This window comes from Osmerus eperlanus, chromosome 15, assembly GCF_963692335.1.
Source record: "Osmerus eperlanus chromosome 15, fOsmEpe2.1, whole genome shotgun sequence".
Taxonomy (NCBI): Eukaryota; Metazoa; Chordata; class Actinopteri; order Osmeriformes; family Osmeridae; genus Osmerus; species Osmerus eperlanus.
Genome location: NC_085032.1, coordinates 2,670,357 through 2,696,137, shown reverse-complemented (window position 1 = coordinate 2,696,137; position 25,781 = coordinate 2,670,357). Strand labels below are relative to the sequence as shown.

The window sequence follows — 25,781 nt, the reverse complement described above, 5'->3', positions numbered from 1 at the left end:
GCCTAATGCAAGAGTGACTATTTAAAATGCTTTGAATGTTTTATATTTTGTTACAGACATACAATGTCATCCTGCAACTGTTTTGCAGCATATCAAATGTACCAAACACTATTTTTAACTGTCCAAAATGGACAAAAATGCAATGTTTCCATGTTGTTTTTACTCTGATAGTCAAAACATGTTGAAAAAATATGTGTGTATGTGTTATTAACCTTTTCATGTTCCTGTTAAATTTGCCTGAAAACGCCTAAACAGCATACCCAAAGTAAATTGGAAGCTGTTCTTGAACCATTTGGAGTACATGCATGTAAATGATCTCTTTTGAAAGCTGACACTCTGAAGTTATGTCCCCTGTTGTCAGGACCCCTGTCAGTCCTTCTAGTGTTGAGTAATAGAAGCTTGAACACAAGGAAAGTGAAAATTTCTATTTCCGCCTAGATTTTGTTTTGAAAACAGAGGCCTGAAGAGGCCTAGAGGTGGTAGGTATTATCTGGAAGACTAAATTGGACCACAGGTTGAAGCCTTACCCAATTCAAATCAAAAGTCAAACATAATACCACAATATATTCATATTTGACACATGTTTTTATAAGAGTACATCCAGGAATTTTCTAAAAGGGTCTTTTGGAGACTCCAAAATGACCCTTTGTAACCAAGGTCAAGGTCAAATAAAAAGGTATTATTTTTCATAATTGTTATCTCTGGCCCATCTCTGGTACTTAGAAATATCATATATAATAGCTAAATCCCTAATTAGTAATACTGAAACACAAAAACTGAAGCATGAACACATTGGAGTGCTTTATCTGATTCCAAGGATTGGCGCACAAAGAACACTGATTCTGTCAACCATATTGCGCAATCGACTGTTATTTTGAAGGCTCCACAGACGCATACAAATGAGGTATTGGCATTTTCAGCTAGCTGTCAGCTACAAGGCTAACGAGCTAATTTCAGAGCCAGTCGAAGCCAGTTCGAGAAATTTGTTTAGAACGAGTGTGGGGGGGGGGGGCGGGGGGGGGCAGGACGCACAGACCTAGTTGGCTTTAGAGGGCTGTCAACGGGGCATGGAAGCTCCTATTGGGTCGAACAAGGTGTCAATCAAAAGGGGAGGGTTCAACGGACATTTTGAGACCTTCATTTTGTAAATACTCCGTTGATAAATCGGAGAAAATAACACTTTTATGTGAACAAGTTGTTTCTTCCGTCGGCTAACTTGCATAATGAAACAAAGGATAATGGCTATTCATGAACGTAAAACATTGTATTTGGACGAATTACTTTACATGGTTAGATACTTTGAACCCTTGGGACTTACGCAGATCAAGTTTTGATGGCATGATTTGCACACCTGGACCTATTTGAACAACTTAGGGTGAGTACAACTTTTTTCTTTGGCATTGTTGAAGGAATGTTCACCGGAAAAAGACGTTGACTTTGCTTGCTATTGCGACTTGATCTTGAATTGGTTTATTTCAATGGAAGCACAAGAATCGTAGCTTTCCAACGATGTATAACATGTGTAGCGTCTAAAAAATATATTTTTTAGAATTTAGTGCGTCGTAACTGAGGAAGGGGGAGGCAGCATTTTTGTCTCGCGGGCGAAACAGGAGCGTAAACAGGTTAATACATTAAAAAACAGTCAGGAAAAAAACTGCTGTGTTCAAGGCAGAAATAAAGAGTTTTTCATTCTATTACACAAAGGTGACTTTGTGTTTAATGGAAATTCGGACCATGAATCCACATATGTGGACATCATTTTTCTCTAAAAGTACATCATATAAAAAGATGATACTTAGTTTTTATTCTAATTAGGTTCCAATAAGCCCAAATAGCAAAGAGAAATTAAAAATGCATGTAAAAAAACAGCTTGGGCCTTAAGAGGTTTTAACCTGGGAAAACAACTGGGAATAAATACATTGATTAGAAAAAAAAGAATATATATATACATTTTTTTTTTTTTTTGGAGCACCGAAGACCCATTTTGACCCAGGAAAAACCCTGGAATGGGGTTAAAAGTCCGATTAAGAATCAGATACATGATGCAAACAAGATGGAACTAACCACATATGTTGTTTTTTCTTCTTTGTGTTTTGAGTATGATTTCCAACTCATTGTATCGGATTAAATAAACTGTTAACTTGAATACCGGGCTCCGTCGTTGTTCTCGCCAGGCAAAGAAAGCTAAGTAGTCATTGTAACAGAAATCCTCCATAATGCACTTACGTAGCCTACTGTCAACTTTCTATTCAAACGAAATTTCTTCATACTGCCTTCAATTTAACATCAGTGTAGAAATATGACCTGTGTTTTCTATGTTCAACCTACAAAACCAAACTATAATTATGCCTATTTTCTTTTAATCTATTAAATGGATATAACGTGATCTAACAAGACTTGGCAATAGTTAACAGCGGCACAACTCTGCATTTTTTATATTAAGACAATATACCTACTACTAGCGACCGTAATTGATGAGTGAGTGTAGTTGCGGAGTCAGGATGACTAAAACCTAATGTAGCATAACCATAACAATATTCTGGTTATCAGTTAATGTATTAATCTTCGTCTTTGCTCCAGATAGACATGTCAACAATCTATGTTCATGCATTCACATAATATAGCCTAGTAATTGCCATCTTGACATAAAATCTAATCTGTTTTGAAATAACGGGAATAAACTATAGGCTATTAACAACATTTCACCTCGAGTTGCCTGCCCTGCTGTAGCCAGTTTAGCAAATGGTTGGCACACACGTGCCAACCATTTGACACGTGTCTACACTGGCTACAGCAGGGCAAGCAACTCTAGGTTAACAAGCTATTTCTCCCTGTGCTCATTCAATATAAGTCTATGGCTCATTCAGCTCCAGGTAAATCGGCAATCGGCTAATGTTCACTTTTGTGCTTGTCCCCTGTTCGTACCCGCGAGCACATTTCCATGCAACTTTTCTTGACGTAAGCAAATAAATGGGGTGCTAGTTTACCCATTTCGGATTGGTTTCAAACTTAGCAAAAATCAGGCAAAATTATTCCATGAAAAAGCTAGTAGTATGAGCCAGGTTGGAGAATCGAACAAAAATTATTGGGGAAGATAGTTTTGGATATGTTGACTGGAGTTAATAGGGGTTATGTGGAAAACACTTCCGTATTTGTTAGGGGTGGAACGGTACACTGAAGTCACGGTTCGGTTTATACCACGGTTCAGACATCACGGTTCGGTACGAGTTCGGTACAACGGAGGGAAAAGCAAAACAAACCAGGTTCCTCTACGAGTGAATACGGGCGCATTGAAGATGACATGTAAATTCCGATTGCGTCAGTGATTTTTTTGGCCCTATTTGTATGTGTATCTAATGGCTAGTTAAGCACTGTAGGGAGGAGAAGTTGGACAGTTTTTCTTTGTCTCGTTCCAGTGATTGGAACACCTGGGTGATGGCGTCAGATATTTGTAGTCATTTATCACACGCCAAATGCGTTGTAGGCGTTAGCATGTTAGATGTATTTCCACTCACATACCCCACAACCAGTGACGTGCGGTGATGTCAGTAAGAGGCTAAGCACTGAGTTATGAAAGCCAGATTACCTAATTTATTGTTAGGCTAATATGTCAAAACAGTAAACTCAGTAAACAGTACTAGCAGTAGCCTACAGCCGCTGACTGTTAGCACAGCCACATAGCCAATCTTTTCTTCATACCAGTCTGTCTGAAACGATCGAAAACATGTCCCTTTTGCTGCAGTAGTCCATCTAGGTCTGGCGTAGACCTCCCTCTTGATATTAACACATTTTTTGAATAAAATCGAGCTTGGAGAAATTCCTCAACTCGGTGATATCGGCAGACACCGCTGCTGTAATTTTGACTTGAATTTTGAGGGGATTACGCTTACAATGTAGCTGGTGTAATGACGTTAGCTGCGCAAATGTCCAGTAATATCTCGATTTTAATTGGTCCATGTTTGATACGTAACATAGATGATTACTGGCCTAACATATGTGCAAAGGCACAGCAGAGTTGTGCTTTTCAACGTACATGTTGAAGAATATAGGATCGAAGTGCACAAGTGAATTTCTCGCTTGTCGTCCGCAGTGAACGGACAGTAAAAGCACACTTATTCAAAAAAGGTTTTTGTATTTGATTATGCGTAACTGCTACATTTGTCATCGTAACGTCTATACAATTGGAATAACACACATATCGCATATATTAATCACAAGAATAAACAGTAAAAATACAAGTTTATTAAATACAATGATTTAATAAACATTTTAACGTTTTAATTTTGCCTACCCAGACTGCACGTCACTGCCCACAACTGCTGAACAACGCCGACACACAGTGTCTGTCTTATCCACCACTCTTCTGCCTGTACTACTGTAACTGAAAGGGAAACCAAAGTTTTCCCAAACTTGCAATCTTAAAGAGGCCGGCGGGTCCTCTATCTCGTGTGGGTCGCCATACTCGTCCTTAGTGCTGCTAGCTAACCTATCTCTGACTCACGGTGGCGCCAATCAGAGCTACAGATTAAATGTCCCTAAAGAACATGAGTATCTAACAGTAGTTCCGCATTACACTAATTAATTTGCACGCAAGTTTTATTTTTATACCGTGTATTCTCCGTGTAATTTCATGCACCGAACCGTGACGCTCGTACCGTACGGTTCAATACGAATACATGTACCGTTCCACCCCTAGTATTCGGTAAAACAGGCATCATCACTTCCGGATCTGTACGCTCTATGCTGACATGGTGCTGTTTTACACAAGATGCTTCCAGTTTCCAATTTTATATCTCGGTGAATTCTGCGCCAAAAAGGTCGACGATGGCAGCTTTTAAAAGAAAAAGCGATTCCCCATTGATCTGTCGACTCTGAATTTTGATTTGACAGTCACTCATTTCGGTCTTTTGTCACGCACCCCCGCCACACATTGTATTTGTGTATGTAAAACTATTTATATATTTAATATGCTGCAGCGCCCAACCAAAATTTCTCTGGCCGATCCGCTCTCACTATGGAACCGGCAGGAATCAAGCGCGTCCCCCCTGGAGTTCTTAGTCGAGCCTGCCACTTATGAGCCAATCAAAAAAAGAAAGGGGCTACACAATAGCCAATCAGAAAATAGCACTATTGTATCTGGGTAAGATTTAACGCAACAACCAATGAAAAAAAGCATATCCTGGAATTGTTCATGTGATTCTGCTACAACATCTTCCGAAAGTTTTGTTCACCCACAGAGGAAACCACTGGAGTTTGAGCACTTTGAGCACAGAGTTAGTCATGATCTCCTGTTTTAATGTTACAACAAATTCACAACTTGTTTGACACAAACAATGACAACTTGACTGCTGTTAGAAAATGTTTCCCAGATAATTAGCATCAGTTTTTCATGAGTGTCTGTAACTTAACCCTCGTGCTGCCTTCGGGTCACATGACCCAAAGGTTCATAACGAACCATCATTGTGTTTACCCAATTTTACCCAATACAAAAACAAATAAAAATACTTTTCTTTTAACCTTCGCAATGTGGGGGGTCTGAGACAGCCCAACGGTTAAAAGAAAATGCTTCACTTTGTTTTTGTATGCGGTAAAGTTGTCGCAATACGACGGTGGGTCACAATGACTGATGGGTCAGAACGACCCGAGGAGAACACAAGGGTTAAGCAACAGTTTTACAGCCTGTTCACTGACAACACCTTCTCAGAACAAGTAGTCTAGGCCTAGTCATATTTTCATTATCACACAATGACTGACATATTGTCACATTATAAACATCTCTCTCCAAATAGGCGTAATAATTGTATTAGTACTAAATAAATGTAACTGTATTGCATAGTCGATGTTATAGGTCACTTTTAAAATCATGTCATATTTTATAATTATATCCTGGCCATGGATGCATTAATCATTGCACCTGTCTTTCAAAGATGTCAGGTAAAAAGCAATTAAGCATCCTCTCATTCGCCATAAGAGTAAAGCCCCCTAAAAAGGCTAGGTTAGAGGATGCCGGCCCAGAGAAGGTAGCGGAAAGGGCAGGCCCACACAACATGACTTGCTCATTATTAATTACGATGAAATGAAAGAACATTTGAGTAATAGAGGCCCCGGTCACAGGCCCCGTTTTTTCCCTGCCCTATTGTCTTCACCTGTGTCTCATTCAGTCTCGTTAGTTTCATTGTGTCCACCTGTGTCTTGTTTGGTTCTGTGTATTTAGGTTTCTGTTTTGTGTCCAGTCTTTGTCTTGTCATTACCCCTGTCGGTGTGAGTAACCTGTCTGTTCCTGTTTTGAGTAATAAACCTGTTGTGTTGACGCTATGTTTGCCGACTCTCCTGCATTTGGGTCCTACCCCACCTCTCGCTGTGACAGTAACTCTCGCCCTGACAGCCCCTGGTTCCCTTTTTCAAAGGTGACTGGCTTGAAGCAATTTGGGAGGCTATCAAAGATCGCAGCCTTGGTTTTAGTGCTTCCACATTCTAAATTCTATTTTCGATGGTTGTTTGGAACAAAACCTCAACATGAAACAGCTTGTCTCTGGACGGGACATTGTCATCGTGACCCTGAAAATGGCTGGGCTTGAGCCAAACTGTTTCAAATGGGAGCCATATGATAAAGGAGTCCAAAAAGGCAACAAACACTTAGAATAAACAACACCAGTCATAATCTCTCTCTTTCTCTCTCTCTCACACATGTGGAAATTGAATAAATATTTTGTACTTTGTATTTGGTTGAATTGTCAGTACCATGTGTCAAATATTTTCTTCTGCAAGTCAGAGCAATTATTAATAACAACAACAAAAACACTATAATAATAATATTATTAATGAAACACCCCCATTCCCGTGACCCGTCCAACCCGCCCCCCCTTTGACCCCCTCTGGAGGGGGGGGGGGGAGAATGTCACTCTTGCCTGTCTTCAAAACTTGAGAGCCCTGTCTTATTTGAGTGAGAACGGCTGGCCCGGTAGACTGCATAGTCTTACTGTAGGCGGCAGCCACGTCTCGTTCGCGTCACGTCACAATGTAAATAATTTTACATGTCGGTCAATTTTACACCGAAAAGGTTGAGGATAACTTGCAATCTGAGTGAGACTGCGTTCCCCGGTACTAGGATACATTGTTTTGACGTTAGCCTCAGAGTCAGAGACTCGGGTCACTCATTGGCAGTGTGTTCACAATGTTGTATATCACTCCATTCTACGACACCAAAAACGTCCTCCCTGACGTTTTTGGTGTCGTGCTTTTTGTAGATACGAGCCTGCTGAGGATAGCCAGTGTGTCTGATTTCTCAAAGCGAGCCTGTTTCATTCGTAATTTGCCTGAGAAAACGACCTCCGTTAGCCAGGCTAGTTTTGCCCACTCAGTCAGGCTATTTAAAGATCTCTGACAGTCAGAATCACTGTCCTTAGCCAAATGTGTATATTGACCAGTTTAGAGCTAAATACTCTTGCCAGAGCCTGGAATCAAACCAGTGTTTTGAGTGATTTTGCATGGGTCTCCATCAGGTCATCCGGACATTTCACACTGAGGTACACAGTAAAAATCACTGTTCGGATTTTCCCGCATCTGGTACTTAACCCTTGTGCTACCTTCGGGTCACATAACCCAGAAACCATAAAGGTTCATAACGAACCATCATTGTGTTTACCCAATTTTACCCAATACAAAAACAAATGTTTTTATTTTTATTTTAACCTTTGCAATGTGGGGGGTCTGAGACAGCCCAACGGTTAAAAGAAAATGCTTCACTTTGTTTTTGTATGAGGTAAATTTGTCGCAATACGACTGTGGGTCACAATGACTGATGGGTCAGAATGACCCGAAGATAACACAAGGGTTAAACGGTTTGGTTAAATACATGGTCTTCACAGTTAAATAATTTGTGACAGTTCAAGTCGGTTGAGATGTTACACGAATCGCGATACACGTTTTAAACAACAGGGGTGCTGAAGCTGTATACTTTGACCTTGCATTACAGCTTTGATAGTTAAATTGTGTTAAACAGTCGGAAACATGGCGGCGGCAAGTGCTAATGCTGATGTTGAGGATGCCAAAATCTCATTCAAATCAGAGATGGGGCGGCATTTTGGCTTTCCAAAGACTGAAAATGAAAACCGATGTGGTGAGGTGGTAACAGACAAAACAAAAACTGTTTGCAGATACTGAAAGAAAAAAGATAATATACTCTAATAGTACAACAAACATGATGCAGCATATAAACCGTCACCACAGTTATAAGCACCAGTCACCTCCACCTGCACGTAATAGCTATTAACAGGTCAAACCGCACTGACCGGTGGATTTGCAGCAACAAGTGCGAGATTAAAAAAAAATAATTGACATAGAAAATTCACAGAGATTTGCAGCATTTAGTCTGAGTTAGAAATAATAAAAGGACACTTTCGTTTATAATTTGTCTTACATCTCATTTTGTAAAAAATAATTGAGAGAAAATCGTATAGTGAAACCAGTATTGTGAATCGTGTCGTGAGTTGAGTGAATGGTTACATGCCTACTGAGAGCACTTATGTCGCAGCACGTTTGTTCTGTCTGTGTTCGGAAACATAAATGCTGACTTTTTTTCTCACAATATGACCAAACATGAATGAATTTACGTGGTTACTTTATCTCTAAAAAATGTGTTAATTTAAATAAACAAGTTAAGAAATAATGTCACTTTAACTGTTTTCAAAAGAGGTTAATTGACATAAGATAAGGCCTAAACTAGATAAGGATGAAGGTGCTCAGATTATAAAATGAGCGTTTACCCCACCAGCCAGTCTTCAGAGACAGAAGTAACCTGCCTGGTGCCGTCATGGTTGAAAAAGCATTGCTAAAATGCCCTCTAGAGTGGCAAAAAATTACACCAAGTGCCCTATTGTCTGCCAGTCACATTGGTAAATATCCTTGAGTGCCCAGGATGCCTCTTCATGCAATAAATTAAAGTGTGTAGAAAAATTAAATGTATAACATGTCTTAATGAGTGAGAGAAAACATGATGCAGTGCCCTATAAAGGTGCCTTACAGTGGTCTAAACTTGACTGTTCCCGTGCCCTTCCTTCCAATGGAAAAGGGTGCTGTTATGAAGTGCCCTTTATGCTGCCCCTACACGACAGTGTCCCAAATGGTGCCCTTTCCCAAGGAGAAAATGAGATGCTATGCACATAGCCTAAATGTACAGGGGTATGTAACATTATTATGTCTATGCTTTCAATAGACAGAGTAATCTAGACAGGCGTTGGCAATAGGCTACATTGCTACTTTTTCATAAGCTTCCCTTGCCGACTAACAGCTAGTCTAGCTAGAGTCATTTGCTAAATAAGGTATGTTGATGTGTATTTGAAACGTATTGAGCATTCTACCTATTCTAACTATGCTAGATACAGGAGACGTTAGCATTGCTAATAACTGTTAGCAACAAAATCATACTTACAGCTTGCGTTTGTGATGCGCATATGGTCGGAGCAGCACCTCTTTTCAGCAACAGCGGCTTAGCAAATCCTTCTTTAAATTGTCCATTGTGTTTAAACAGTGGACAATTGGCAATTCCTTCTTTTAAACTTCCAAACTTTCTTTGTAATTCCCGTGGAAGTACACAGAGCAGCGTGCAGCTAAACTAGTGTCTGAGAACTCAATTTTGGGGCATGACAAAGGTACAGACCAGTGCCAAATAGGGTGGATTTTTTTAAACCGACGGTTTTACAGCTACATTTTTTAATTGTGAGATTTTTATAGGAGAGAGGTGACAATGGGACTTGAGGTTCACTGTATGTCCATTTTACACACAGAACTTTCTATTCAACTATGACAAGGTAAACCCGGTTTAGCAGTCAATGACTCCTTTTAAAGCTCAGCATTTAGCCTCCGTTCAGAGATCTGTGTGCCAAAGGTATTTTGAAGTAATTTATAAATTTGTCTGTTTTTTTGATGGTATTTCACACAGGTCTCCGAATAGGTTATGTAATATTTGTTGGGCTGAAAATGGCACGGGTGCAGGGGCCCGTTCTCCGTACTTATTACATCCGAGATCAAATGACACATCCAAGATGACATCATCTTGCATATCATGATCTGGCTAATTCGGTTCTTCGAACACAATTGTTGTTTATGATTAGTATAGCTGGATTGAGTTATACGTTGGTCTAAAAGGGGGTATGTATCGATAGTAGAAACTTTGATCAGCAACGCTGCTATTGGCTGCTCACATAAGTCTATGGCTGCTCACCGTGGCCAAAATGAGCGCCCTGTTTTTTCCGCAACAGAGCCAACAGAGCAACAGCTTGCTCGAAGGTTACTCCGAATTTTAAGATTTTATCAGAACGCCAGGGAACACCTCAAAGTCTGCAAAATCCAAGAAAGAGGGCTGGCAAAAAGTAGCAGACCAAATTAAATGTAGAGGAGTGACGTGTTTTATCGCTTATTACAGTAAGCTATAGGCCTATGTTTTGTTTTTTTTCATACTTTAATATTTTCATTTATCATCTTTAATGTCATATGATGTGGTTTCAACAAATGTAATATGTAAATGACACCCTCACAAAAAAACGATAAAAAGTATAGGCTAGCCTATCGCGCTGTGCTTAAGGAGCCTCACGCAATGAGCAATTAATTTGGTTTCATGTTAAATTCTGCTAATTATTCTTGCACCTTCTGCAACAGGTTCCTGTAGTAAAAACGGACAAGACATGTCTGTGACAGACTTCCTGTATCACCTCTGCTTGTAAAGCCTCAATCTAATCGTGTTTACATAAAATAAACCTGCTCCCGAGCAGGTTTAAGCTTACGGACCTGTTGCTATGATAGCAAGTCCAGGATGAGCTTCGAAGAACCGGGCCCCGTTCGTTGTAACAGTGTGTTTACACTGCAGCGACGCGAATCGCTTGCCATCGCTCGCCTTCCCACAGTTCACCACGCGCGGGGGCGTATCAAACAGATTAATGTAGAATTGTAGTTCTCTAAAGTCACTGTTGTAGTTGTCATGGCCAAGTGTGCAGACTTGGGTTTACGTACTCGCAACATCGATCAAAATACAACTTGTATACAAAATACAAAACTGTTTAATAGACATACACGTTGACATGTGTAAAAACGTTTTATTATAATACTCAAAGTCTCTGCTAATCTGTCGATACGACCAGGGAGTTCCAGCCGGGCTTATAGTAGTAGCCCGGCTGGAACTCCCTGGAACGTAACTTTGTTCGAGAGTACAAAGTACAAAAAAAACACCAGGAGCACCGACAACGTCGGCAAACCTGCGCCTGGCCTCATTCTTTTTATTAATGTCTTTGTACAAATACAGAGACGTATGGTACAGGATTGGATATGCAGCCACACAGGCGATTAGTTTCTCCTCCATCTTAAAAACTGAAAGCTAGAAATGTTTACCATGGTTGCTACGTTACGAGAAAAGAAAACACTGCCATTGGCCATCGCTATCGAAAATCGCTCCTCATTTGCATAAAGTTGAGAAAATCTCAACTCGATCGCGTCGCACCGCTACCCACAATGCACCACGCAAGCGATTCGACTGGCTCCATTGAAAATGAATGGAAAACATGTTGTCGCTCGCATCGCGTCGCTGCAGTGTAAACGCACCGTAAGGGTTGAAGCTAAGTTAATCAATTGTCCCTTTAGCCCGTTAACATTAGCGAGATGAGTGAGAACAGCAAATATCGGTTCGTCAACGGCTGATCCGCATCCAAATCATGTGGTTAATTTCAATCAGGCTAAACTTATCAGGGAAATTGCACGTGCACGTCCTACTTCAAAAGGCAGGAAAGGTCACCAAAACCGTGATTTTCTAACTGTATGATGGCGGAAAAGACGAAAGAGAGAGCGGTGATAGGCTATTCTCGCCATCCGAGCAAACTATTATAATGAGTCTCTAGACAATAAGCATATTATCATGGCTAAGTCAAACACCGCCACGGCTGCCAGAGCAAAACAAGCAGCTTGGGAAAAAATTGCCGATAAGCTAAATGCGAAAGTTTTGGGGAAATGTATAGGCTCATCTTAAGTGCCTCATTACCCCAATCAATCAGATCACATTTCTTTAATTGTGCCTGCTGGTATAGGCATGGTATAGGAAATTAATAATCGAATGAGATCTTGCTAGCGAAAATAATGATCTCAACTCTTTCAGAATAAGTAGGCTAAATAAAAACAAGGCCAAAGAGTATCTAATTGATACGAATTCATAGACAATTATGAGGATATATGTAGGCTACTGCGCTTATATCATGTACTATATATGTGTATATGCATGTAGGCATATGTGTAAATCCCTCTTTGATGTCGTTGACTGGGACATGGCCAGGGAATATGATGAATTGATTCATCAGCTGGTTAAGCGCCAAGTACACTTTTCTTACAGCAAAGCATGCTGCGGCTTTGCCAATGTTTTCTGCATCGCCTATACTGTATAAAAATGTAGCCTATAGCCTACCTGACGCAAAAAACCTCAAGGCTATGCAGTCTGAAGCACAGTTAAAGTTTCAAGTAGCTTTATTGTCAATTTCTTCACATGTCAAGACATAAAAAGGAATCGATATGACGTTTCCCACTCTCCCACAGTGAAACATATAAAAAGCACAGGCACAACAGATAAGACAAGACATTTCGTAAAATATAGCGTTACATATTCACATACAGCAGCATAAGCTCATAATAAAGCATAAAGCTTGCTGCGGCGTGTGATATTTGCAATGTACGGCCCGAGAAGATCTTGCAAATAAATGAGTCCATGTCGGCTGAATCGATATCGCTCAAACAAGAACTCATCCGTGTGAAATAAAGGATCTTGGCAATCGCGAAGAACTCTATTGGTATGGAAAGCTAATCGAACTAAATTATAGCTCCTTGGTCAACTGGGTCTCTCAAAAAGGGAGCTGCCATGTTATTTTCTGGGGGTGTGGCAAGCTTATCCAGCTACACTTACGTTAGCCTGCTCTGGAGCAGGTTACTGCTAATTGATATGTTACTATGGTGATTTATCGAAAGTTGCTTCCACGAACCAAAAAGAGGGGCGTTTTTTATCTTAGCCTGAAAATTAGCTTGCTAAACCGCTTAGCGAGCTACGACGAATACCCCCCCAGAACAATCCAAGATAATGACAAATCGTCAACAATCGAATCCAGCTAACTGAGTTAGTGACGTACGGAGAACGGGCCCCTGTTCTATGAGCCCTGATGCATCCTGAAATATCCCTGGGAAAAAACAAGAGGTTTTCTCCTTTTATGGTATGCTCAAGAATATATAGATGAGCTGTGCGCTGATTGGTTGGTTTACAACGAGTGAAGCTGCGGAGCAAAGACGCAGCACGGCCAACAGCACTCACTGAAACATCAAAGGTCGAGACTTTAAATAAAAACGTACATATAAATATATTGTGTTTACACAACACTGTTTTCAACAGATTGACTAGATATTATTTGAAATGATAACGTTAGTTGTACAGGGATCTTCTCATTGACAAACATCACAGCCCGTCAAGTGTTTGGTTCCTTAGGAAGACTCTGAAAAGTATCAGCATTCCCTGTACAGCCTGGAACACTGCATTTACGATGGTCCATTTTCAATATCCTTTAAAAACTTCCAAACTTTCTCCTTTGTAATTCCTGTGGAAGTATACAGAGCAGCACACAGCTAAACTAGTGTCTGAGATCCTGGGCCAGAACACCAGAGGGCTGGTCTGTATGTAAATGTCAGGCATGCAAACAGGTCAGGGGTAGAAAAGGTGAGAACGCTACGGCGAACCCCTGACCCTCTAGGGATGTCTGGGGACTAGCTAGCAAAATGTCTTAAATTTTTAAGTTAAACGCATCAATCTAGTGCACTTTGAGAGCAAAATTAAGAGGCTAGATCAATGTAGAAAACCTCTCCCCACTCTGCCCCTGATTGGCTGTGAGGTTAAAGGCCGAAATATGCTTCTGCGTCTCCGTTTACGGATGGGCGGGCGCACGGATACGCACGGATACGGACTGATAGACTTCGTTTATGGTTCTCCGTAGGCTGTGGGTGCTGAAAACAATTCACCGCCAGAAGAGTAGGTGGTGCAACGGTTTTTTGTAAGTCGTCGTCGAGTGTTTATTTACCTAGGTTATCGAGAAGTCGGAGCAAATTTGCAAATTAGCCGTTTCATCAATAAAATACGCACATTTTCAGCAACTACACTGCCCATTTCTCGTCACATTTTAATTCAGATGCTGATTTACATGTACTGTTTAGCTGAAATATGAATTCTAAAAACTTACAGCAATGGCGGTCAAAGGATTCTGTTCGTCCTGTTTATCACGGCAACCCCGCCCCTGATGCAAGCGGTTCTTAATACTGACCAATCACAGCCAAGGGGGTCTCCATAGCTCTCCGTCGCTCTCCGAAATTACGACGGATAGTTAGAAAATTCAGGAGGTGCACGTCGAGCTCTCCGGGGCTCTCCGAGGGCTGACGGAGAGCTCGTAGAGGGCGTTCCACGGAGACGAGGGCGTTCCCATGTGTCCGTTTTTCAAAAAACGCAGAAGCATTTATCGGCCTTTAGGCATTAGTGACGATTGGTTCCAGAGCCAGTTGTAACCAGTTGCTCATCGGATCTGCACAAATCACGTAGGTGACCCATTTTTGTTTCAAAAAGGTGAGTCTCACCTAAAGGTGAGGAGTTTGCATGCCTGAAATGTTGGGGCGTGACAAAGGTGATGCTACATTTGTGACGTCACAAATTCATCTTTTTCGAAACCGATCGTTTTACAGCTGCAGTTTCAAGTTGTGAGATTTAGATAGGAAAGAGTTGTCAATGGACTTTGAGGTTCACTGTATGTCCATTTTACCCACCGAACTGTCAACTATGACAAGGTAAAATCGGTTTTGCAATCAATGACCCCTTTAAAGATGTGAAGACAAAAACGTTATCAGCCTACACAGAGTGCGACCAAAATTTGTACGGGTGCGACTAAAATTTTTACTAGGTCGCACCGGTGCACCTAACCTCCTCACATCCGCTGCCTCTCCAGGAACGAAGCGTTTGTTTCTTCTTTGACGGAACTCGCACTCATGGTTGGATCATATCGTGGTCTAAACTAATCAGAGACAGAGATGGTGCGGGTCTTTGCCTCTGATTGTCTGTGGTCCAGATATTCCTGTAGGCCTACACTGCTCCGTGCTGTGTGATTGAAATTACGACCAGAGAATCAGTTATGGCAGACCTGGGCATTGTACGGCCCGCAGGGCCACAACCGGCCCACAGGCTGTTCCAATCCGGCCCGCGTGAGGTAAATCTAAAAATAAATAAATGTGTTGAGCGGTTGTATGTAGTCCTGAAACACTAGTGATCAGGCAATTTACATATGTGCGCTTGCGCAACCTCACCGACAGGAGAGTTAGGTGGTTAGCCCTCGAAAATGAAAAATGAAAGGTTGATACAGAATGTAGTTTTTAACAAGACATGGACTTCTAAGTATCTGTTTACTGAGGTCAAAGTCAAAGCTGTGTTCTTAGTTTTGGAGAACAGGTCGCTGTGCTGAAGGATTAAAGAATTAAAGAGTTTTTTTCTTGAGGGACTCAAGAAAAAAACTAACGCGGACATAATAAGAACTTGACTGATTCAGTGGGCGCGGGCTGATGGTTTGCTAGTTAAATTGCACACTCGGATCATCACCTGTCAGCTGTCCTTCGCATATCCACCTCAGACATTCAGCCAGATTTCGATGCACTTGTTCAAGCCCACTGGATTCCTCTCACATAACAAAATGAACTGCAAAAAAGTATTGCTTTTTGTATAAAGTTGATCAATTGCATATCTTTAACATACTGCAAAACAACTTTTCAGTGTTGGTGAAGATTAACTAGTTACAAATAAAATGAAACATTGGTGTAATGATTATTTTAGTTTTTACTGTTACTTCGATAGTCTTTTCCTAGTTGACCAACATGTTAAATATGTATATAAATATTTACAGAATATCATTATTCTTCTGATAACCAGTAGCAGCTAATCAAAATATATACTTTACTGCTTTTTACAATGGGGGAAAATGAATAGTGAGCAGAATTAAGTTCAAGTTATCGTTGATGCGGCCCTCCAACACATTTCAGGTTTCTCATGTGGCACCTTGTCAAAATTAATTGCCCACCCCTGAGTTACGGAGCTGGGGCATGGAGCTAACCCATGGAGCTAGGATGTTGATGCTAGGGAGAGTGTGGCAAGCTGGTTTAGCCAAGGCCAAAAGGCAAGAAAGCCAAATTACAGGTGTTGGCCATCTGAAGGGCATGCGACAGCAAGGGGGGACCCGCTATAAGACTTTGAGCCATGAAATGTTAGGTCTCAGTTCAGGGAAGCACTTTTAAACAGTAGCACTTTCTATTTTAAAATGTTTTATTTTGCTTGCAATGTTTTAGTTTGGCAGCTCAGTGAAGCACTTAAAATATTTTTATATACAGTTTAATTGTGCGTCAAATAAAACCAATATTTACCTACACCTTATTCTTGTTTAAGGTCATTTACATAATATATATGAATGTATATGGAGCGTGATAAAAAGGTGACCTTGAAATTGTGGTGACGCAAGGAAAAATTTGGGTGCACCTAAATTTTGTGCTTGTGCACCTAAATAAAAAAGTTAGGCGCACCAGTGCAACCAAGGGAAAAAGTTAGTCTGGAGCCCTGTTACATCAAGTCCATGACCTTCTGCAGTGTTTTGAAAACATAAGCCTACATCCAAATGTAAGTTTCACTTGCTGCCATGTTCTTTTTTTGGCTATTAATCTCAACCTCCTGTTGAGAATATAGGCCAGTGATTACTGTCACAACGGTTTCATCAAATGATGCAAATTATCAGTAAATGCATTACTTACGTTAATAAGTAGCCTAGGTAGGCCTACAATGTACGCATTTAAACGGTCAGCAATGTCTTGCCAAATCGTCTCCCTTGCTCTGTTAAATCTGGCAGTATTGCCCTTTTTGGGGGCAACTCCCCAAAACTCAAAAAGCCAGTTACGCTGTTGAAAATAACACTGCTCTGCTGTTTTACGCCCTACTTTTTCCAACATAACTCTTCTGTTCGACAATTGCCTGGTCTGGGCTGCTTCTGTTCTCCGTTTGTGCCCACAAGCTAACCTTATTGAGGTCTAGCTTGAATTAGTGTTGATTGTTAGTAGAAAGGCTTGAAGTCTAAGTTGACGTTAACCTAAGTGAGGCTCTTCGTGTCGGCACAGATTTAGTTAGCGACGTTGATGGAACACACCCCTGTTCCATAAAGCCAGTTTACCGAATAAGCCAGGCTTATGTCAGTTACTTCCCAGACATAAGCCTGTCTTATTCTGTTAACTTGTTTTATGGAACAAGCCCCTGATTGATCACATCAATTCGGGGATTTCTTACTATGGATGATCAGGTCCATTCAGCCTTTTTCTGGAAACAAAGTTTTGATTCTCTGAGATAAGAAAGCCGGAAAGTGTTTTTTGGGGGGTAAAGTCACTTTTCATGGTAAACCTCATCAGACCACAGATGCCACCGCTTGCCATAGGCTACTATGCCTGCATATGTTTATCGTATGCACCTTCCTGCCACAGTAAATTCCTTGTTTGTGTAAACTTAGGCTACATTGCGAATAAAGCTGATTCAGATTCTGAGAAATGGATGACCTTATCAAATTATACTTTTCTATCGGATTTAGCAATAAGGAAATACTAGAACTTTTTGCCCAGAATCACCAGATTGTCATAAGCATCCAGACTTTGAAGAGACATTGCGCAAATTTGGCCTATTAAGAAGGAAACAACATAGGACAACTGTGACAATTTGTGACAATTTTGCTACTTTTGGTAGTTTTTGGTAGTTCAATATGTGTAGTTTTCCTGGAAATTTGTGACTTTATAAGGTCAGAGATTTCTTTTGACCTACAATGGCCCCCACGACCACGATCCAGATCTTTTTGAGATAGCTTTTGAAAATGTTGTTTAAAAAATATGGTTTGAAAATCGAATTTCAAAGCTATAAATCAGTATTCCGTGTCAACAACCAGTTTTACACTTGAAAATGTTTATGACCCTAATTTATCTTAGTAGTGAAGGTAGATTTAAACAATCACTATTTTTTCATGAATACAAATCATTGCCTAGCTTTATTGTACAATGGCATAGCCAAAGTGCAGATCTCAATCTAATTGAGAATCTGTGGCACTATTTAAAAATTGCAGTGCACAAGCATTGTCCACCCAACCTTGAGCAAATCTGCCTTGAAGAATGGACCTCAGACACTGGTAAGGGGTCTGAATACTTTTGAAAGACACTGTATTTATATTGTATCTCAGCCAGGGTTTTGGCAGGGTGCCAGCTGGATGCCTTCCCCCTCGTCCAACACAACACTATTTATAGCTACTGGGCAGGACACCAGCAACAATACTCCAGGAGGAGAGGACTGAGAGTTTAATCAAACTAACCAAGTCTGTCTGTGCATGAGAGCAGAACAGGAAGCCATAGTGGTGACCTAGTGGAAGGTGAGGCATGGGGAGTCAGGTATAGAAGAGACTCAAATTCAGACCTCCCTCCACCCATTTTAACCTCATAAGCGCAGCTAGTTCAGGCAGGGCAATCGGGCAGCGCGCGTCAGTCATCGGGGACGTAAGGCGTCTTACTCCACCTTCCTTTCCTCCGCCCACTACCACACCCAGGTTAGCAGCGCATATCCATTGGGCCACGGCCGATAAGGCGTCTTTAAAAGACGCGCGGATACGCACACACTCACCCCGGTTGTTGTATGATCAGTGCTGCTGCTACCCTCCACCATCCCCTTCTCCCCCATGCTGTCTGTATGTTCTCTCCAACAGGGGGATTATATCTCTATTGCTCCCTGCCTCATATGTCAAGTATGGATGTGTTGCATCGAGGAGGCAGGGAGCGCTTCCCTTAGATCATCCACTCCGCCAAAGTTAAATCTACATGTCCATGTAATGTAACAATAAATTCTCAAATCTAATACGTGATTGTCTTGACTGAACTCTCTTTCTCTCAGTTCTCAAAAAGTTAAAGTTGCCTGTTCACTGCTGTTCCTCAGTGGTATACAATTTTCAATATAGTAAGTTCTGCAGAACTAGCAAGACCAGACAGTCTTTGTGGAAAAGACACAAACAGCTGGTTAGTTTAACATCACAATACCCTGCCCTCACTGACCCTGTCTGACTCCGTCTCGCTCACACTCTCTCACACAAACACTGAATTGTGGTCCACACATTATTTAATCTCTAAATCTATTAATCTGTGAATAAAAGCGATTATATTTCAATTGGGGTTTTTCTTGGTTGAATAAAGGTTAAATACAAATAAATACACACAGATGGGGTGGAGAGAGACAAGCGGGAGAGAAGAGTAAAGGGTGATTATGTTATACTGTCTTATGGCGACCATGTAGAGACATAAATGACATGCCGTCGTGTAAATAAGATAAATAACATAAGGCCATTTAGTTTGTTTAATAAAAGATACACCTGTTTTATAGGAAAGGTAACCTGATATGACTTATTTTGTGATCGGGCGCTATATATAAAAAATACAAAATAAACCTTTACTTGACCTTCCAGGGGAGGCGGGGGGTGCTGTTAGGGGGGCGGGGCGCCCCCCTAATATAATGGTAGGGGAAACACTGACTGTAGTTAAGATTTGCACTGATAATACAGACATACAAAATACAGACTGTTTATTGGCACTAACCACTGTAATACTGTTAGAACTGTGCACTTCTGGTACAAGATTATCTGTTGCATTTACTATATGCACTATGTATGTTGCTTTGAATTAAAGCAGGGTTTCCCGCTTTGCAGCTAAGGCGTCCGCCTAAGCAGCACACGCCTGCCGCCTTAACTAAAAAAAAATTAATAGCGATATCCGCCGTGTTACTCTGTCCTGTTTTCTTCCTTTCATTCCAAACCGTGACCAACGCCAGTCTCCCTTCTCTGCAGAAAGCATTAGTCTATCGCATTAGTCTATCGCACAAACCCCCCCACCCCTCCCACCCCCACTGATTAGAGTACCCGCAGAGGCAAGAGGAGTGAGCAGGTCTTAAAATTGCAACCATTTTTGTATGTACAAATAAAATTAAAAAATGTTGTATGTAAAAATAAAAAAACATACAATATTGTTCAAAAGTTTGGGGTCACTTAAAAATGTCCTTATTTTTCAAAGAAAAGCACTGTTTTTTTCAATGAAGATAACATTAAATTAATCAGAAATACACTATACATTGTTAATGTGGTAAATGACTATTCTAGGTGGAAATGTCTGGTTTTTAATGAAATATCTACATAGGTGTATAGAGGCCCATTTCCAGAAACTATTACTGTATGTGTTCGAATTTTACATTGTGTTTGCTAATTGCCTTAGAAGACTAATGGGTGATTAGAAGGATTAGAATTAGAATGCCAAAGGTCTGCAATGTTGTAATTGCTGCAAATGGAGCATTATTTGACGAAAGCAAAGTTTGAGGAACAAAATTTATATTTCAAATAAAAATAATTATTTCTAATAATAATAATTAACCTTGTAAATGTCTTGACTATATTTTCTATTCATTTTGAAAGTTATTTGATAAATAAAAGTTTGAGTTTTCATGGAAAACACGAAATTGTCTGGGTGACCCCAAACTTTTGAACGGTAGTGTATATATTTGAGAGCATTTGTGCGAGTGCAAATAATTGTAATGGTGTGACCTGTTTTAATTTCTGTACAAAATGTTTGCTAATTAACCTACTACACAGTATGTGCCTGCTGTGAACAGATACAGTGACCGTTCCAACATTCTATCCAACGTTACATAACCAATTTAACTTCATCTTTTCATTCTAAACTTTAATGTAGATCGGTTAATATTAGCCGTCAGTCACCCCCCCCCCCCCCCCCCCAATGGCAAACCCCACACTACCACCTTAACTAACAATTATAATTTTTTTGCGGGAAACCTTGTTTAAAGTATCTGCTAAATGCATTTTGGGGGGGTAAAAGAGAGAGGGATAGATCGTGTGGTGGAAAATCTGAGAGAGAACGAGTGAGAGATACATGTAATCACCAGTGACCTTTGGAAGCTGTCTAACCCTAACTACATAGAATTGTTCTGAAACCCACCCACCACCCCCCTCTGAGCCCAGAGCCTCAGCCTGACACCTCAAAGCACAGATGGGGAGCAGGGGGGAGCTCTCCACAGGGGCCCAGACAGAAGGGACTCCCCTATTCATACACACACCCTCCAGACAGGCCCCCACTTCCAGACACAGGGCCTCTAGGGGAGGGGCATGGTCCTCAGGGAGTGTCCTCAATCCCCACGGTGAAAACACTATCTCCTCCCTCCCTCCCCTCGCTCCATTCTTTCACCACATAGGGGGCTGACTTTACTCTCTGGTCTGACGAGGAGAAGAGTAGAGGAGGCCACCCCAGGTCAGCAGCTATATGGTAATACCTTTATTCTATAATCTACTGGAGCAGTTCAGTCTTCACCTATCCACCTCCTCACCTCTCTCTAACCCACCTCTCTCCTCCATCCCCTACTTTCCCTCCTACCAGACCCTGACCAAGAGCTGACATACTACATACTGATGTGCTCTCTGTACTTCTGATCTGAAACAAAACACATGCTGGAGTGAACACTGGGGTCTGTAACCATACACACACAGTGTGTGAGGGAGGGAGGGAGGGAGGGAAGGAAGGAAGGAAGGAAGGAAGACCTGGGCCTAACCACAGTGGTTTTTATGTGCCACCACTTGGTCCCGCGACAACATGAGAATGGAGTAGAAGTTAAACAAACACATTCCTGTGCAAAACACACACTTGGAGCTTGAAATGAACCTTTTTACTTGGTGGCACTGGTGCTACCAACTTTAAAAAGTTAGGAGCACCAGCAAAAGTTTACGAGCACAAACCGATTATTAAGGATCACCACAACTACAATTTCTATGTTATAGATTTACAGGGCTCTCAAATTTGTGTGTGAGTGGGGGGTACTGGTGATGTTTCTGATTGGCTGGTAGGGGCCATTTAACTCTGTATAACTCAAGACAGCTCTCAACTCTGCAGAAAACTCCCTCTGTTTGCCTGTGCCTCGTCCATTAATTGTGTATAGCGGGACAAGTTATCCCTTACTTCTCAGCGTGAGAAATAACTTATCTGCGTGAGATATACAAGGTGTTGCGTGAGAGCATGAGAAATGGTTGAACTAGACTTGAGAGCCCTGGGTTTATTTTGTGCGCTAGTTAGCTCCTTGTCACGTGACATGGAGTGACTGACGGCAAATATTAACCAATCTACATTCAAGTTTAGAATGAAAATATGAAGTTAAATTGGTTATGTAACGTTGGATAAAACGTTGGACCGGTCACTGTATCTGTTCACAGCAGGCACATACTGTGTAGTAGTCTAATTAGCAAACGTTTTGTACAGAAATTCAAACAGGTCGCACCATTTACATTTAGTCATTTAGCAGACGCTCTTATCCAGAGCGACTTACAGTAAGTACAGGGACATTCTCCCCGAGGCAAGTAGGGTGAAGTGCTTTGCCCAAGGACACAACGTCATTTTGCACGGCCGGGAATCGAACCAACAACCTTCTGATTAATAGCCCAACTGCACTCGCACTCGCAAATATATATCGTTTTGTATTTTGACATACAAAAATGTATTTTTTAATTTGTACATGGAGAGAGAGAGACGGAGAGAGACGGAGAGAGACGGAGAGAGACGGAGAGAGACGGAGAGAGACGGAGAGAGACGGAGAGAGACGGAGAGAGACGGAGAGAGACAGAGAAATTTCAGGCTGGAGGGCAACTCGAGTTGTGCAGCTGTATTCAGGCCCTCATAACCAGCTCCTTAGCGTCTCAGGAGAGAGTAGTTTAACTACATAAACTGTTTTCAAGAAGTTTCACAGCTATGAACCTTGCAGCTCTCTTCACAGCAAGCAAGCCAGAAAATAAGTCTGTCAGACAACCAGTCAGTTGCTCAGTAAGCCAGCCTACCAGTCAAATAGCATGCCAGACAGCCATGTTTGTGGTCACGGTGAGGGTGGTTGTGGCTGTGGTAGTAGTCGTGGCTGGGGTGGTGGTTGTGGCTGGGGTGGTGGTTGTGGCTGGGGTGGTGGTTGTGGCTGTGGTCATGGTGATGGTTGTGGTGGTGGTTATGGTGGGGGTAGTGGTGGTCAAAGGTTGTGGTTGTTGTCGTGGTTGTGGTGGTGGTCATGGTGGTTGTAGGGTGGTGGTGGTTGTGGTCGTGGCAGTGGTGGTTATGGTTGTGGCAGAGGTCATGGTGATGATTGTGGTCATGATGGATGTAGGGTGGTGGGGGGTTGTGGTCATGGTTGTGGTGGTGGTTGTGGCTGTGGTGGTGGTCATGGCTGTAGTGGTGAGAGGTGATACAGGGACAGAGGGGATACAGAGTTGTGGTCATAGCTGTGGTTAGCACACATAGGATTTATAATGTAAAATAACTATATAGGAATGAGGTTAGACTGCTACAGAGGAAAAGAGAGTGTGTGTGTATAGGCTGTGTGACTTGAAGGTCAGCTAGAGTACATTGAAGGTGAGGATTGGTGATAGTTTCTACCCTGCTTCACAGACATTACACTCCCCATTCCTAGGTGCCCTGGAGTCAAATGCCAATGAATGCGTCAACACTGAGAACTGACTAGCAGTTAAGGTTTGCTTAGCTCTACAGAATGGAGCCACTCGAAGGCTACATAGATTGTAACACTGTAGGCTACACAAAAGATCTGGGGTTGAATGTACATGCATTCATTTAGCAGATCGCCTTAATCTAAAGAGATATACGAATAGAGAACGCTGTTCTCACCACCAGGTGACCATTTACAGCTGACACAGATGAGGTTCTACTCGGGCAAAGCGAAAACATACACAATAGAGCCGCTGGCACCAGTACCTCTCTCCACACACCCCTCCCCCACGCTGTACAAACAAGGGGGGAACTGGAAACACAAACTGGGCACCCTACACAACACACACCTACCATAGAACGGCGGCCTGTGTAGGCCTGTACGCTTGAGAGCTTAATACTCTAATCAACAACCACATACATTACATTTAATGAATGTACACACACACATATTCATTAAGACAATGTTGCCAGTTAAACTTAATTTAAAGCCCTAACGCTCGTAAAGTAATTATAACGTTATAACAACATGCTCGACATGATCAGGCTGGGAAAAAGCCCATTTCCGAATGACAGAAATTATATTAAATAACGTGGATTCATCACAACGGAGATAAGACGTTACAACCAAAAGAGCTTCCAAAAGAACAACTGTAAGAATGTAAGAACAACTAGGCTATAATAACAACTCACATAACTATGACTATAATTATGTTATATCAACAATTTTTACGTGAATTCCACACACTATACAATAGTTGCCTGATTCAAAATATTGTACATTTGTTCCAGCCCCAAATCTTACTACTACACCTACACAGTATGGCCACATGACCGTTTCTTCATTCATATTTCATCCTGATTCGCAAGATACGCTCGTACACACACACACGCACGTACGCACGCACACAAAACTAAATAGTCTAAAAGTTTATGAAATTATTTAACCACTTAGCATTGGAGATTTCTACAGATAGGTCCCATACATTAAAATGTAGTTATCTGGCGGTCAGCTATTGAAATGGCTATTGATCTCTTGCCTACTAGCGACCGAACGGGCGCCCAAAAGGACACGAAAGCTCAGAGGAGAACACAAATGTGCAGCTAACCATATTTGTTAAATTGCAATGTTCGGTTGCCATTCGAACCATGCATTTACAAAATGATAACAAATAGCAGTACACTGCAAGAAAGCCACGCGCGGATACATCGGTGTTTCCTATCCTACAGCCAACGGTAGTATAAAGCCATAGTATAAAATCAGTAATCTCACATCGAATCCACATTGGATACATTCTGCAACAGCCCTATGTGACAATTCCAACTCAGTCAGAAGGGGATATTGCATAAACACTCACCTGCACACAAAGTTCCCAGAAGAAGAGCAGAAGTCAGCCAAGAAGCAAACATATTCCTTTATTTAAAAAGAAACACACCAGATTTTCTCCGTTTCAGTCTCTTTTCCTTTGAGAACATTTAAAATGATGATCCGCACAACACACACGCGAGCCGGGAAGCACCGAGGCCCTACGATGTCCACGAGAGTTGCTTTTGTGTGTTCAGCTCTCTAATGCTACACAATTGCCCGTGCTAAAAATAAGTTTCACATATAAACAAATCCATTGGAGAATGATTGATATAGTCCCGCGCATAAAACCAACGAGGTAAAATAAATCTGACGTCTATCAACAAGCATGTAACGTCTCGCTCCCAGCGTCGTGCGTAACCTTTACGACAGTGTGCTCGCGGCTGGCCGAGGACACGGTCCGGGATTCTCATGCAAGCAGCTGAACTGAGTCCAAAATGGCTTCTGGAGAGGGGTAGCTACAGTAAGCGCAGTCGGTGGGAAGGCCCGGATGTTTAAATACAAAGACAGGAATGCAATCAGAGCCTCTGAAAGGGGAGGGGAGAGGCGAAATGCTGTCAAAATACTTTAGGTCGTGGAAGAGCCGCCTGGAGGAGAGGGAATGAACATGGATTATCTGATAGCGGGTAATTGGTACTTAAAACGGAGTGTCAAATGTCTTTACCCCTAAAATGCAAACTTTCACAGAAACATTTCTTTGTTCGAATTCTGCCACGTCATAAAGATGTTTTTTTCCATTAAATATCTGATAAAATTATTGTTTTTGCAGATATTACAATGGAAG

At 41.5% G+C, this 25,781-nt stretch overlaps 1 protein-coding gene across 2 annotated transcripts in view; it reads right to left on the bottom strand.

The window, feature by feature from the left end:
• LOC134034631 (activin receptor type-2B-like) overlaps nt 1-25,398 on the bottom strand; it is a 53,786-nt gene extending 28,388 nt beyond the window's left edge. The window contains exon 1 of one of the 2 annotated variants that reach the window (XM_062479086.1): nt 24,990-25,398. In XM_062479086.1, the coding sequence (XP_062335070.1) occupies nt 24,990-25,041 (52 nt within the window). In that variant the 5' untranslated portion in view covers nt 25,042-25,398. The remainder of the gene's footprint in view (nt 1-24,989) is intronic. The other variant, XM_062479087.1, reaches the window with a different exon arrangement.
• Between the last annotated feature and the right edge of the window lie 383 nt (nt 25,399-25,781).